Source organism: Nematolebias whitei, chromosome 14 (assembly GCF_014905685.2).
Source record: "Nematolebias whitei isolate Nwh7 chromosome 14, NemWhi1, whole genome shotgun sequence".
Classification (NCBI taxonomy): Eukaryota; Metazoa; Chordata; class Actinopteri; order Cyprinodontiformes; family Rivulidae; genus Nematolebias; species Nematolebias whitei.
In genome coordinates, this window is record NC_056511.1 from 18,790,859 (window position 1) to 18,804,516 (window position 13,658).

The following is a 13,658-nucleotide window of genomic DNA, read 5'->3' on the forward strand; positions in this document are numbered from 1 at the left end:
GGTACACATTGCGGTTCAGGCTGTATTAAAGTTGAAAGAAGCGCAAGACCCTTTTCTGGTGGATAATATGTGGCTGCCTTTCTACGCAGTCCCCAGTTAGACCAAAGTTCAGTCTGTGACAAAGACCCCAAACTGGTGATAAACCCAAATTGCAATCATCAATGCATTAGAGAATTGAGGTCATGCAGAATGTGGATTATTGAGTGTTTAGTGGCCAGTTTAGCCTCAGCATAATCCATATTTTTGCAGAGGTTTGCTATGGTCATCAGTGGAGCACTAAACCTTCCGCTGCACATTGCAAATCTGTAGGCGACGAAACTGCTCACCCGTCCTGATAAGAAAAGCACAAGAGCATTCATCCTCACTTTCTTTTTTTTTAACGCTCAGTCTTACCTGTTCAAGGTCATAGAAACATCCTTTAATAACTGTGTTCTCCTGTGCACACACTGCTTCCTTTCACTTGTTTGCAGTTGAAACCGTCAAATCTCTTGTTTGTTTTTCTCGCTCTCGTCTCTCACTTGTTCCCTTGTTTTCCCCCCTCTCACCCTTTCAGTTTTGCTCTCCTGTGCTCTGTTGAGCCCTCTTGGCGAAGCGTTAAGTGTATAATCTGTGATCTCGTGTCTAGATGGAGCTCTCGTCTCCCCTCACTCTGCGCACAAAGGGCTCGAATGGACACGATTTACTCAAGGGACACAAATGAGTAATGAGCCACACACACACTGAACAAACAGGCAGAATGGACGCACCTCTTCAGCGCTCTCCCAGGGGCTTTGAAGTTGCATATTGATGATGTTAGATCTAAAGACTCAATTGAAGCTTGGAGGCAGAGGAGGTGGCCATTGACTGTCCTCTCGCCTTTATCGCCTGTCATCTCTGATGAGCCCTAATGGGCCACAGGTGCTGCTTTTGCCAGGTTTGGCCTTGATAGTCATCCAGTGTTCAGCACCAAGTCAAAGTCATCAGTCTGTGTAATCGCTCGTTTGAAGTGTCATCACAGCTCTTCATAATGGGCCTGAGAGAGAACAAGTTTTTTTTTTTTTTTATTATTATGTAACCAATGTAATTGTTTAATCTTCAAAATACAATCAGTAAAAGCTGTTTAAAAGCTGAAATCAAATGTTTTTTTAACCAAAGTTTTTGGTCAGTTTTGCAATATTCATTGCGATATATACCATACCACTTTATTTATAAATAACTTAAAACAGCAACAAGGCCAACCAAAGGCTGTCCAGCAGAAACAAACTAAATATAAAAGACACATAAAGGTGAATCAGACATGATTAGTTTTACCTAAGGCTTCATGAAATTAGGCCAACGTGCATTTACAATATTAGTTGTGATAAAACTATTTTTTTCTGTTGTCACAATTCTCAAAATACTTTAGGTCGATATAACATCAATATGACTGCCAAAAGTATCATTGATGTGTAGTCTATGTTTTTATCAGCATTTTATTTATTGTTTGCTGTGTTGCTATTCTGATAACGTTTTCTATACGTTTTGCAGCCCTAGTTTTACCCTTAATGAACTAATATTGGTACTTTGAATTGCACAAAGCTTGAAAAGAAGACTGTGAAAAGCCACCTGAGTTTAAATTGAACAAGTTAAGTTTAGGTTCCACAAAGCTGTCCCTTTTCATCAAACTTTTTATGGACTTAAAGTTAAAACTTTGTGTAATTCATAACTTTCATTGGCTTCTTTTTTCTGTGACAAAATATAAACTTTTAAGTGCTATTTTTCAATTTTATTATTGCTATGACTCAAAAAGGTATGTGAAATTTACTGTTTATGGCCATCAGTAGAGCACTAAACCCTCTGTATGAAATAACTGCTTATACATCTGAAAATAAAGCTAAAACAGATGCCTCTTAAATCTGCAGCTTGCTTTCTTGCCATAGATTTACTCGTAATGATGCAACATGCAGCTAGCTTTAATTGGAGGTGTCTTCTTTAATGGAACATAACTTTAAATATCACTGCATGTTTCTTGCTCAGCACCACCGACAGGCATCAACAACTAGCTGATAAACATAGCAGGTAAAGTAGTAGCTTACGAGCCAATCGTAGCTAAAAAAACTAGTTAAGATAAAAAAGAAGGTTAAAACAGAAAGAGCATTTCATTTGGCTGTGTGGCCATAGTCCAAATGCATGTTGCTGAGGTAACAAAATGTTAAAACCAGCTTTTTCAAGGAAAGACATTTTGTTTTGTCTTTAAAAAGTCAATTTAACAAAACAAATTGAGCATCTAGCCTTAGAGCACCTAGAGTTTTATAGGTATTGCTCGTGAAACGTGGTTATATGGACAGACAGAAAGGGATTATTTTACAAACATTTTATGAGAGCTGATTTTTTGCTGAGAAGGGCAGCACGATGGTGCAGTTGGTAGAGCTGCTACCTCTCAGCGAGCAGGTCGCCCTGGTTCAAATCAGTTCATTTATAGAACACCGGTTTTTAAAACAAAAGTCATCTCAGGGCACTATACAAAAAACAATACAATTTCAAATCATAAATTCATTTCAGATTTTGATTCAAATCATGTTATAATCAAACCATTCCTATTATGATACAATATATTAGAGCCCAACCAATATGGAAATATTGGCTATTGTCAATACCAATATTGAGAGGGGAAGGCTAATGCCAATAACCGAGATATTGGCTGAAAATATTTTAGCTTTATCCACTCCAAAGAATTTAAGTAAACAGCTACTTTTAAACCTGTTTTAACACAGCCCAAGTGGTGTGGGGCATGTTTATTTAGTGCAGCTGTTAGCAACCCTGAAGCTAAGCAAATCAGAACCATGCTATACCTAGTTCCACACGTTTACAGGTGGTGCACTGGTCATATAAAGTCTTCCTAATGTGCATTCATATTTTCTATCCTCCACTATTCATCATAAAGTTATCAAGTGTGTTCCAAACATAAATTAAACAGCCCTTCCCTGTTCATTGTTGAAACAGTCACGTATGATGGTCTAATTAGTATTGATTACAACAGCGTTTATTTGTCTTTGCAGAGAAGTAGATTTCAGACAAACAATGCATTTCACTGAGGACGACAAAGATAATGTTACTAAGATTGAAATGTATATTTACCTCAACATTAGATTTATTGTTCTGATTAAAGTTTCATGAGGCAACAGCCTATGCTAGGTTATCTAAACGTTAGCATGCTAACTTGAGAGGTATGTATCTAATGACGAGCGGGTTGGTGAATTGAAGAGAATTTATTGTTGATTTTTATTTTATTTTACAGATCAGTTAAAATTAACTTTCCATGCTCAGTTCAGCAAAATACGTTGCACAGTATTGCTCGCTGCTTTGGCTGTGCTATGACTCAAGTGTGCAGTATGGCCATGACTTGAAAGTAGTCCGCATGCACCCCCTGCTGGATACATGGTGCAATTACAGCATTTGCAAGTAAGGACATGGCTCGTTTCCAGCACTTTAGGGGTGAAATTTACAAGTGTTTATCAGTGCATATTGGGACAATTATCACTGATACTAAATAAAGGTTGAATGAATGAATGAATGAATGACATGTCCCCAAACATCTATATTGGCCTAAAATTTTGTTCCTACTGATAAATTGGTCAGGCTCTACAGTACATTATGAAATGCCAGTTACTAAAAGTTGTCTAAGAAAACCAGCAGATTGTGCCAGATCTTTCCCTTTTCCAATCCCTTATCCAGTGTTTAGGAAATATTCCTTTTTAACAGAGAAAGACATCTCCAACAGAACCAGGCCAAGGATGGACAGTCATCTACCTTGACCAGCTGGGGGATAAGAAAGGAAGAAAGAGACACAAACAAACAGGATTGGTCTGGGAGTAGTTTCTATGGGGTAAAAAAACAAACAAGCAAACATAAATACTGGTTAATTGCTGCAATGATTACATGTACAAACAGAGAGTAAAGACAGCAGCAGAGCGAGGAAATGTGGTTAGTTTGTCTTCCAGTCTAAGCTTATAGCAGCAGGACTAAGGAATAGCCAACCCTACTGTAGGATTTATCATTAAAGAAAGACTTTAGCCTTGTCTTTAATGTAGACAGGGTGTCGGTTTCACAAAGAGAAAGTAATTGTTGGCTCCACAAGAGAGGAGCCTGATAACTGAAAGCTATGTCTCCCATTTTACTTTGAGCAGTTTGAGAAACCTACAGAAAAATAAAAGCTGTAAGATAAGATGGAGCCTGGTTGATATGAGAGCTTTATAATAATAATAATGTCATCACAATGTCAGCACTGTATGTTTCCATACAATGGCGAAATTAGTCTCTGCATTTAACCCATCCACCACCAGGTGGTGCAGTGGGCAGCTATTGAAAGCGCCCGGGAGGCATTTTGGGGATGAGGCGTGCTGCCCAGAGACGCCACGTGATGTGCAGTGACTGGGGATCGAACCTGGGACTTTCGGGTCCCAAGCCGGCTGCCCTGCCTCTACACCATCTCGGCCCCCAATATGTTAGTTGTAAGTTTAGGCCTGTCGCGATAAACAAATTGATGATAAATCATGACAAATGAAAATGATCAACCTCATTTTCATTTATTGGCTTTATTGTTTCTTTGTGTCTTTCTCTTTCTACTGAAGACACTGCATGACAAAAGGCTGAACTCCCGTGCTGACCCCTTACTTACCCCTCCCTTTCTCTTTTCTCTTTAAAATCTGTTTTAGCCATCCAAAATTGCATTTTTGGATCATTAAAAGCAGCTAAGCTGAGAAGCTAAGCTACGAGCTAAGTTAATAGGCCGACCTCGGGGAAAAAATGTTGTCTTTTCGAAGTTCCAAAATTCACGGTTGAAACCCGTGCCTTCATCTAAAAAATGTTTTTTCTCTGCAAAAAGATGCTGATAACTTGTTTACTGATTTTTTTTTTATTAAAAGCTTTGTTTGAAAAATGCTATGCTAAAGAGCTCAAACCACACCGAGCGTCCGCCATTTTGAGAACTGAAAAAAAGGAAGGAGAGACAGCCCATGTCACATCAAGGGGCCTCCCTCCCATTTTTCTTAAAGAAACACAATGCTTCTCCCTCACTATCCATCCTTTGGTTCAAACAGTCTTATACTGCTATCCGGTGGTCGAAAAAAGTACTACACTCAAAAAATTTCAACATTTCTTCTTAAATTTGACAATAATTACTATCCATCCATTATCTTTTACCCGCTTCTTCCATTTTGGGTCACGGGGGTCGCCGGTGCCCATGTCCAGCAATCTGTGCGAGGGGCGGGGTACACTCTGGACAGGTCGCAAGTCCATCACAGGGACACATAGAGACAAATGAGACAAACAATCATTCTCTCTCTCTCACTCACACCTAGGGACAATTTAGAGTTACTTCAAACAATTTTATCATTTATCGCAGTAATTTATGAGACAATTAATCGCCCAGCAAAATTTGTTATTGTGACAGGTCTAAGTAAGTTTATAAATTCAAATCTAAATTTGACAGGGAGTGAGAAAAGCTAAAACTGGAGAAATATTTTCTCTCCAAACTCCCATCAGAACTCTAATTGCAGCATTTTGGATCAACTGAAGACTTTTTGAAGAGTTTTTGGACACCCAGATAGCAAAGAGTTACAGCAGTCCAGCCTAGAAGTGATAAATGCATGGGCAAATTTTGTTGCATCAATTTTGGGGACAAGATGTTTCCTTTTTTATTGCATAGGTTGAAGAAAGCAGTCCTGGTACCACTATACTTGTTCATGTCATAAGATGTCTTGGTCAAGGTTTTTACAATATTACTGGAGGCCAGTAAACATGTAACAAACACACTCTTGTTTTAAGTGCAGCAGCTTGCTCCTTTCATTTGAACCTGTCAAATGTTCTGATAATCTTCTGGATCATCAATCATAGGTTCTTGCTTCCTTAGTGTCTGGTTGACAGCAAGCTGTGACTCAGCAGCTTGTTGTTTGCATGTGTGCGCGTGTGCATGCATGCGAGTAGAACATACAGCTCTTGGGAACATTCGTTGTCATGATGCTGCTAAAACAAACCTCTTCATCCAGCTACCAAAAGAGCTGTGAGGTCGGTGCCTCGGAGGAGCGAAGGGATGGCACCGCCTCGCTCTGGTCCCTGTGTATGTGTGGGTTTGTGTCAGTGTCATAAACCCTCTTATGGGGGCTCACTGAAGCGATTACTCAGTCCTTTGTGTGTCTCTTCCTGTTATGGGTGGTAACCGACATGCTGGACGGCGTTCAGAGTGAGGTGACACATCAGGCATGAAGGTTACACGTTTTTACAAAAGACTTGCGCCCTCATGAAACTAATTAGTTGTGTTTTGTGCGTGATAGCAGCAGCGCTTGAGCGTGCTGTTTGGTGTGTTCAGCCTTATTGCCATTTCAGGCCGCATGTTTATTTATTCATCAATTAGAAGCTCCATTTGTGTAAATAATGAGCTCAAACATCCATCACTTTTATTGAAGTCACTGGGGTTGTGGAGCATATGTTTAAAGTGAATGTTTTTTTTTGTGTTGGTTCTTTTTTTTCAGTGCCTTACTGCCATTCTGAGTCCAGGTTGCTCTTGGCAGCCTCACCCAGGTTTTACATGGCTGTTCCAGGTGTTGCTTCTGCTGAAAAAGAGATAATAATTTTGGAGGGACTGCCTTTTTTTTTTGTCTCTTTCACCATGCATTTGGATTTCATGCTCCCAGTTTTTTCGCTGAATTGTTTGTCACTAGACTCAATTTGTTGCAGTTGTTTGCATCACCCCTCTCATCTCGCTGTGATGCTTCGAATAGAACAAGTTGGAGGAGAAAGAGATAATGCTTGGGCTGCACATGAGTAGGCATGCCTAGGGGATGTGAGTCTTTCTATGAGTTGCTGCAAATTTGAAAGTAAGTTTCTACAAATGCTGCCTGTGCCATTCCCACCCCCCACTCTCCGCCGCCCTGAAGCTGTGTAGATTGAGCATCTTCAGAAGGACAGGTTGTTTAAATGTGGTTGAACAAGCTGGTCCCCAGTGAGCTCTGTAATTGGGAACCTCAGAGGAATGAGGGAGGTGAGGTTGCGGGAGACAATTCAATGTGGGTTGAATTTAATTCTTCCTGCTTTGATTCCATACTTCATCCTGTCTAATCTGTGCTAATGCATTCATAGAGTGCAGCAGATCAATGCAGTTCAGTGAAAAAGAAAGTGTGAGAGAGAGAAAGGACAAATTCAGGGACAGAATGAAAGAGACTGAACCAAACAAGGGGAAGTGAAGCAGGTAGACATCTGTGTAAGAGTCGTAGCTGATGAGTCTAATGACTCAGCCTGATCAGGCAAAATGTTCTTCCAGCAGTAAACACGACTTACAAGGTGAAACATTATTGTTTAAGGTCTCACTGGGCCTGAGATGGAGAACTATCGATGGGGCAGCAAGTAATAAATGCTTGTGTTGCTAATGACTGCTGCAGCTAATGATTTTGTGTGTCCATGTTGCATTTTGTCACATTGTTTTTGTTAAAAAAATGTATCTATATGGAGATGTGCTCTTCTTACCTAAATCACACCATGTTTTGTGAATGTATGTTTTTTTTTTATCTTTGGTTTCTTCATTTAATAAAAGATAACAGTCAACAGTAGTTGCTGTTCTCCAATAAACTTGTCTTTAGAACACAAAACTAAATAAAATGTTAATTAAGAGTTATATGATGGGTGGCACGGTGGCGCAACTGGTAGAGCTGCTGCCTCTCAGCGAGCAGGTCCCTGGTTCAAACCCCAGTCCAGGGGCCTTTCTGGGTGGAGTTTGCATGTTCTCTCCGTGCATGCGTGGGTTTTCTCCGGGTGCTCCGGTTTCCTCCCACAGACCAAAAACATGCATGTTAGGCTGATTGGTAACTCTAAATTGTCCCTAGGTGTGAGTGAGAGAGTGAATGGTTGTTTGTCTCGTTTGTCTCTATGTGGCCCTGTGATGGACTTGCGACCCGTCCAGGGTGTACCCCGCCCCTCGCACAGTGATTGCTGGACATGGGCACCAGCGACCCCCGTGACCCAAAATGGAATAAGCGGGTAAAGATAATGGATGGATGGATGATGGGTGGCACGGTGGCGCAGTTGGTAGAGCTGCCGCCTCTCGGTGAGCAAGTCGCCCTGGTTCAAAACCCACCCTGGGACCTTTCTGGGTGGAGTTTTCATGTTCTCTCTGTGCACGTGTGGATTTTCTCCCGGTACTCCAGTTTTCTCCCACAGACCAAAAACATGCATGTTAGGCTGATTGGTAACTCTAAATTGTCTCTAGATGTGGGTGAGAGAGTGAATGGTTGTTTGTCTCGTTTGTCTCCATGTGTCCCTGGGATGGACTGGAGGAGACCTGTCAAGGGTGTCCCCCACCTCGCACAGTGATAGCTGGACATTGGCACCAGTGACCTCCGCGACCTGAAAAGGAAGAAGTGGATAAAGATGATGGCTGGATGGATGGAGTTATATAACTTCTGCAGAAATGCAGAGAGAATCACAGAATTGGAAATGCAGAATTTAAAGCCTGTTAATATGTGAATGTGATTGAGCAGATCTTTGACGTGTTTTTAGATTTGAAGTTGTTCTGTACAGTTTACATTAATGTTCACAGGCTGAAAGAGCATATTTTTGCTGCTTCGTTCTCCTGTTTGAGATATGTGACATCAAAAGACTCGGGGCTCAGGTCTCCTTCACATTCACAGACAGCTAAGGCCAAGAGATCCGCTATAAGCATAAAAAACGTTTACCCTTGTGCGCAAAGATTAGAGCAATATCCACAGTTTCCAGGATGATACCAAACACAAAAAGAGAAAGAGGACGTGAGATAGTTTTAACCAACACTTCAGCAACTATATGCAACCACATTAGCAAAAGGAAGGCATCAGAAGACTTTGTACCTGCATGAACTGTATCAGATATTTCTCTAGAAACAAATAATAAGGCTACAACTTTTTAGATAAAACACTTGCAGAAAACAATGGTAGCCTCTGTCCAATATGACATACAGTTAATGGAAAAAAGTACATCATTTTCCAGTTCTATTTAATTTAATTCCATTGTCAAAACAAAATAAAAATGATCTGGTTCTTACTAGGTTCTAAATTTGTTTAAAGCTACTCTCAAGTGTAGAAAGACACACAACATATCTCACCATGTCATTACTTACTAAACAAAACAAAACAAGAAGCTGTGTGTGGAAAACTCAAATTCATCTCATAGTTGAATTAACGTAGAACCACCTTTATCAGAAAAAAACAAAGCAGTAATTTTCTTGATGACTTTATCACTTAGTGTAACGTGCATATCCTACAAATACAGTAGTCCCTCGCTACTTCGCGGTTCGTTTATCGTGGACTCGCTCTATCGTGGTTTTTCAAAATGAGATTGGGCATGACACACAATTGACTGATTAATGGATGAGGTGTACGATCGGCATGGAATTTTTATTTAAAATACATTATTTTTAAATTATTTAGCACCTCCTGCACCTTTGTGCTGCCCTTACTACAGGATAAACTCCCTGCTGCAGCTGATCAGCTGTTCTGGGTGCAGAGCGGAGAAGTGGGCGTGGCCAAGAGCTCTTGCAGGTGGCAAAGAGCAAAGGAGGCAGAGAGCTGAAATCATGACGTTCTGTGCTTTTTTAGAGGGTTTAGGGTTTAGAAACATTGTTTAAAATATTGCAAGAGTGTGGGAACACCTTAAAAAAATATAATAAAATAAACTACTACTTACTACTTTGTACTTGTACTACTATTCATACTTCGCAGTTTTTCACTTATCGTGGGTCTTCAGGGTACGGATCCCCCACGATAAACGAGGGACTGCTGTACAAAAAGTGGAAGATAAAGTCTTATTATTTAAGAAATTTGGCATCATACAAATTTACCTATTTTGTCATAACTGCCATATTTTATTTTGAGTTTGGTATAGCCAAAGTAAAACAGGAAGTGACATCAAACGGGAGCTCCTTGGTCTTCCTTTATTGAGACAATATTTTTTGAACTTTGACTTCTCTTCGATTCGCTCTCAGTGACTCAAAATACTCAGAAGGAACTTCAGATTCTTTGCTACTTTCTCAGTTGAACTCCAACGCTCTGTTTTCAAGCAGGCCTTCCCCTTTGCCATCACTTCCTGTTACTACACATGTGAACATCTCAATAGTGTTCTTCTCAGCAATGTGACATTTATTTTGCAATATGTTTTTCATGTTATCTTTCCAAAAACACATTCATATTTAATGTCACAGTCACTTTAAAGTGGACAAAAATGTTTTTTGTGATCATTATTAATTGCTCTACTTTGTTTTACTTGAACACTACCAAGATACGTTTTGGAGCTCAACAAAAGCTCAGTAAATTTATAACCTACGTTAACTGTTCTTTGATCAAAATAATGCAGCAAAGTATTGTTTAATGGCTAATCTAAGTATCCATTGTCACATGGCAGATGATGACTGTACATTTCTTATTCTGGAAGCTCGTCAGGATTAGAAACAAACTCAAATCTGTCTCATTATCACCACTTTCAGAACAGTTTTCTTTAATGACAATGCAGTTATTTTAATCATTTTTCATTTTTATGTTCCCTGACTGAGCCACAGCTGCAACAGTCGTGATGTTTATCTTGTTCTCTGTCTTTCTAGCTGCTCATATTCTGTTGCGTCCTTCTGTTTCATCTGATTTAATAACCTCCGAGGTGCTCCCTTAGCTTGCTCGTTGCCATGGTTACCATTTCCTGAACAGTGTAGTATGCTGAGGACAAACTGTATGGGTATGCTTACTGTTCGTGCGCTGTGCACGAGTGAATGTGAAGCACGGACGTATGAAGGCTGTACTTTCACAAGTAATTATGGTGCTTTGGCCGTTTAGAGACGGAACATTTGCACTCGGTTTGATAAGTGTGGTATCATCTGACTAATGCCATCTGAGAGGACAAGGACTGAAATGTGTATTAATCTGTGTGGATCTAAATGCCTTTGACTACTGGTGTGTGTGTGTGTGTGTTTGAGGTGGTGGAGGAGGCCTTTTTTATTCTGCCTGTGTGGTGAGTGATTGAGGTTCATAGAGGAGAGTGCTGCTCTCTTCGTAATAGAGAGAGGAGTAGAGGACATGGTGTGTGTGTTCAGATGAAAGATGTTTATTGGTTGCAGCGTGCGCACCCCCCAGTCAAAAAAATGTGTTTCTGTCCTCAATCAGCATCCGCCAGAAGTCATACTTACTTCTCCCGAAGACAGAAAAGTAAACCCTCTCTAAATAATTTACTCTTTTTTTCCGTTTCTTTTTACCCTCCCCCTCTTTCCCTTTTTTATGAACCCTCTTCATCCCCTACCTTCTACCTCCTCCCCTTAATTGCCCTCCTCCAGCTGGTTGGTGGAGAGTTTGACCTGGAGATGAACTTCATCATCCAGGAGGCGGAAAGCATTGGCTGCATGGTGGAGCTGCTGTCCCACTGTGAGGTGACGTGCCAGGCTGAGATCTGGAGCATGTTTACGGCCATACTGCGCAAGAGTGTGCGCAACCTGCAAACCAGCACTGAGGTCGGCCTTATCCAGCAGGTGCTGCTCAAAATGAGCACGGTGGACGACATGATCGCAGGTGAGACTTGGACACAGCGTTTAAACTTTATTTAGGTATGTAGGATAAGGCACAAAAACATCATCACAGATAAAAAAAAACCTAGATAAACTGAATCTGATGAAATGTGCTGAAGCAGCTTCAGCTGTGATGTTAAAGCTAAAAGAAGCAACACACTAGTTAAAATCTGAAATATCTAAAACATTATCTAAAAGCTAAACGTAGCAAATGGCTAACTAAAAATAACAAAACTGTAGCCAAAAGCATCAAAAGGCTAGCTAAAAACTAAATGTAGCAAGTGGCCATCAAAAAATCAAAAGTAACAAAAGGCACATTAAAAGAATAAAAAAATATAGTTAAAAATATCAAAGGATAGCTAGAAGTTAAAGCAGCAAAAGGCTGGCGAAAAAGTATCAAAACACTAGCTAAAAGCTCAAATTAGCAATGTGTGAGCTACAAACTAAAAGTGGCATAAAGGCAGCAATAGAGCAAGTATGCTGGAGCAGATTTCAAATAGAACAATGTTTTTGAAGGGAATAAATAGATCTTAAGGTATTTCTAGAGGGAACATATTTGTGAATGAAGTTACAGATTTTGAAATATATAAAATTTTACAAAATTCAAAAGTCGCTGCACAAATCACCTGATGTGATGAGCTGACTGTTTTGAGTTTTGAATGGCTAAAATAAAACAAAGTATGCAGAAGTTAGATGGTGAAAGACCGTACAGGGACAAAAGGAAAAGTATGCACCACTTACAGTATTTTAGAACGATTACAAATGTTGATTTTTGTAAAACTCTGATTCCAGTTTTAGCCAATTTTAATTTCTCTCTAAAAACTACTTTTAACAGCATATAAATTATATATATACCTTTTAATTAGGCTAAATAGAAAATTGGTCAGGTTCGAAATAACACGGTAATGGTAACTTTTGTATTTTGTATTTACATGCTCTCTAAATAAAACGTACCCACAATTGACAGAAAAAAAATGACACAAACACAGATTAAAGAAACTAAGTTAACTTTATTTTCCGGACAGATTAAACCCCATTATCTTGGGACTGCTTTGCTGTGTTTTTGTTTTATGTGTAACTTTTTTGATTACATTCATTTAAAATTTTCCTACAGTAAAAGTATTCGCCCAGTTGTTGGTAAATTTGTAAAAGCTTGCCTAGATTAGGTGAATTTTGTTCTCTGATCGTACACAGAAGTCTGATCGCAGATCCTCTATCTTTGTGCACGTTCATACTGACCTTGACTTTTCAACATGTGTGCGCCTCCTCCTCCCTGTGTCCTCTCTGTACCCCCTGCCTCCTTTGGATAATGGCTTTTATAACTCCTTTCATTTATTACAGCTAACGACAGAGCAAAGTGTACCCGGTTGATCAGTTTAGTGTTGATTTTCACCAGTGTTTCATCCTAACTTGGATTCAGACTCTTCCCTGAAACTATTTAAAATGACCTATATGGATTAATGGTACCAAAACCAGAGCTTAGGGGTTTTTAAAACTGGGACATTGTGTGTTGCGTTCTGTTCTTACATCCAGCACCTCACTGAGCTAACGGTCTCCTTTATTCCCTGTCGCTGGGCTCTGGCTAATGAAATATGGTGGGCAGAATCTATTCATATCCAGCAGGCGACACATGAAAGAAGAACCTCTCCAAACCGATTGTTTCGTGTTAGAGCCGTGCTCTTTTTCTGTCAGAGCTGCACCGACTGTTTACGTCAAATGAAGTCGATGGATCTGCAAGGTCATCTGCAAACGTCCCGATGTGGCCCGGATAGGCTTATGAAGTGACGTGTTGTGGAAAAGTTGACACCATTAATGTCTTACTTGTTCTAGATTGCCTAAATTTGAAGAAATTGAAAGAAAATAATTATCCGTTTAAAGTGTTTGTAACTTTAGATTTGTTTTTCCACAGTTTCTTTTTCGTTTGATTTTGTAGTTAGCTTGGCAAAAAATAAAATTAAAATGAGATTACAGTAGTCCCTCGTTTATCACGGGGGATACGTACCCTGAAGCCCCGCGATAAGTGAAAAACCGTGAAGTAGGAATAGTAGTACAACTAGTTAGTAATAGTTTATTTTAGTGTATTTTATATATATATATATATATATATATATATATATATATATATATATAT

General features: G+C 39.7%; 1 protein-coding gene across 1 annotated transcript in view; it reads left to right on the plus strand.

Moving 5' to 3' along the window:
• The window catches only part of LOC119420879 (neurobeachin), a 167,688-nt gene that overhangs the window by 35,516 nt on the left and 118,514 nt on the right, over positions 1–13,658 (plus strand). The window contains exon 2 of the mRNA XM_037688300.1: positions 11,300–11,531. Coding sequence (XP_037544228.1) covers positions 11,300–11,531 — 232 coding nt within the window. The remainder of the gene's footprint in view (positions 1–11,299; positions 11,532–13,658) is intronic.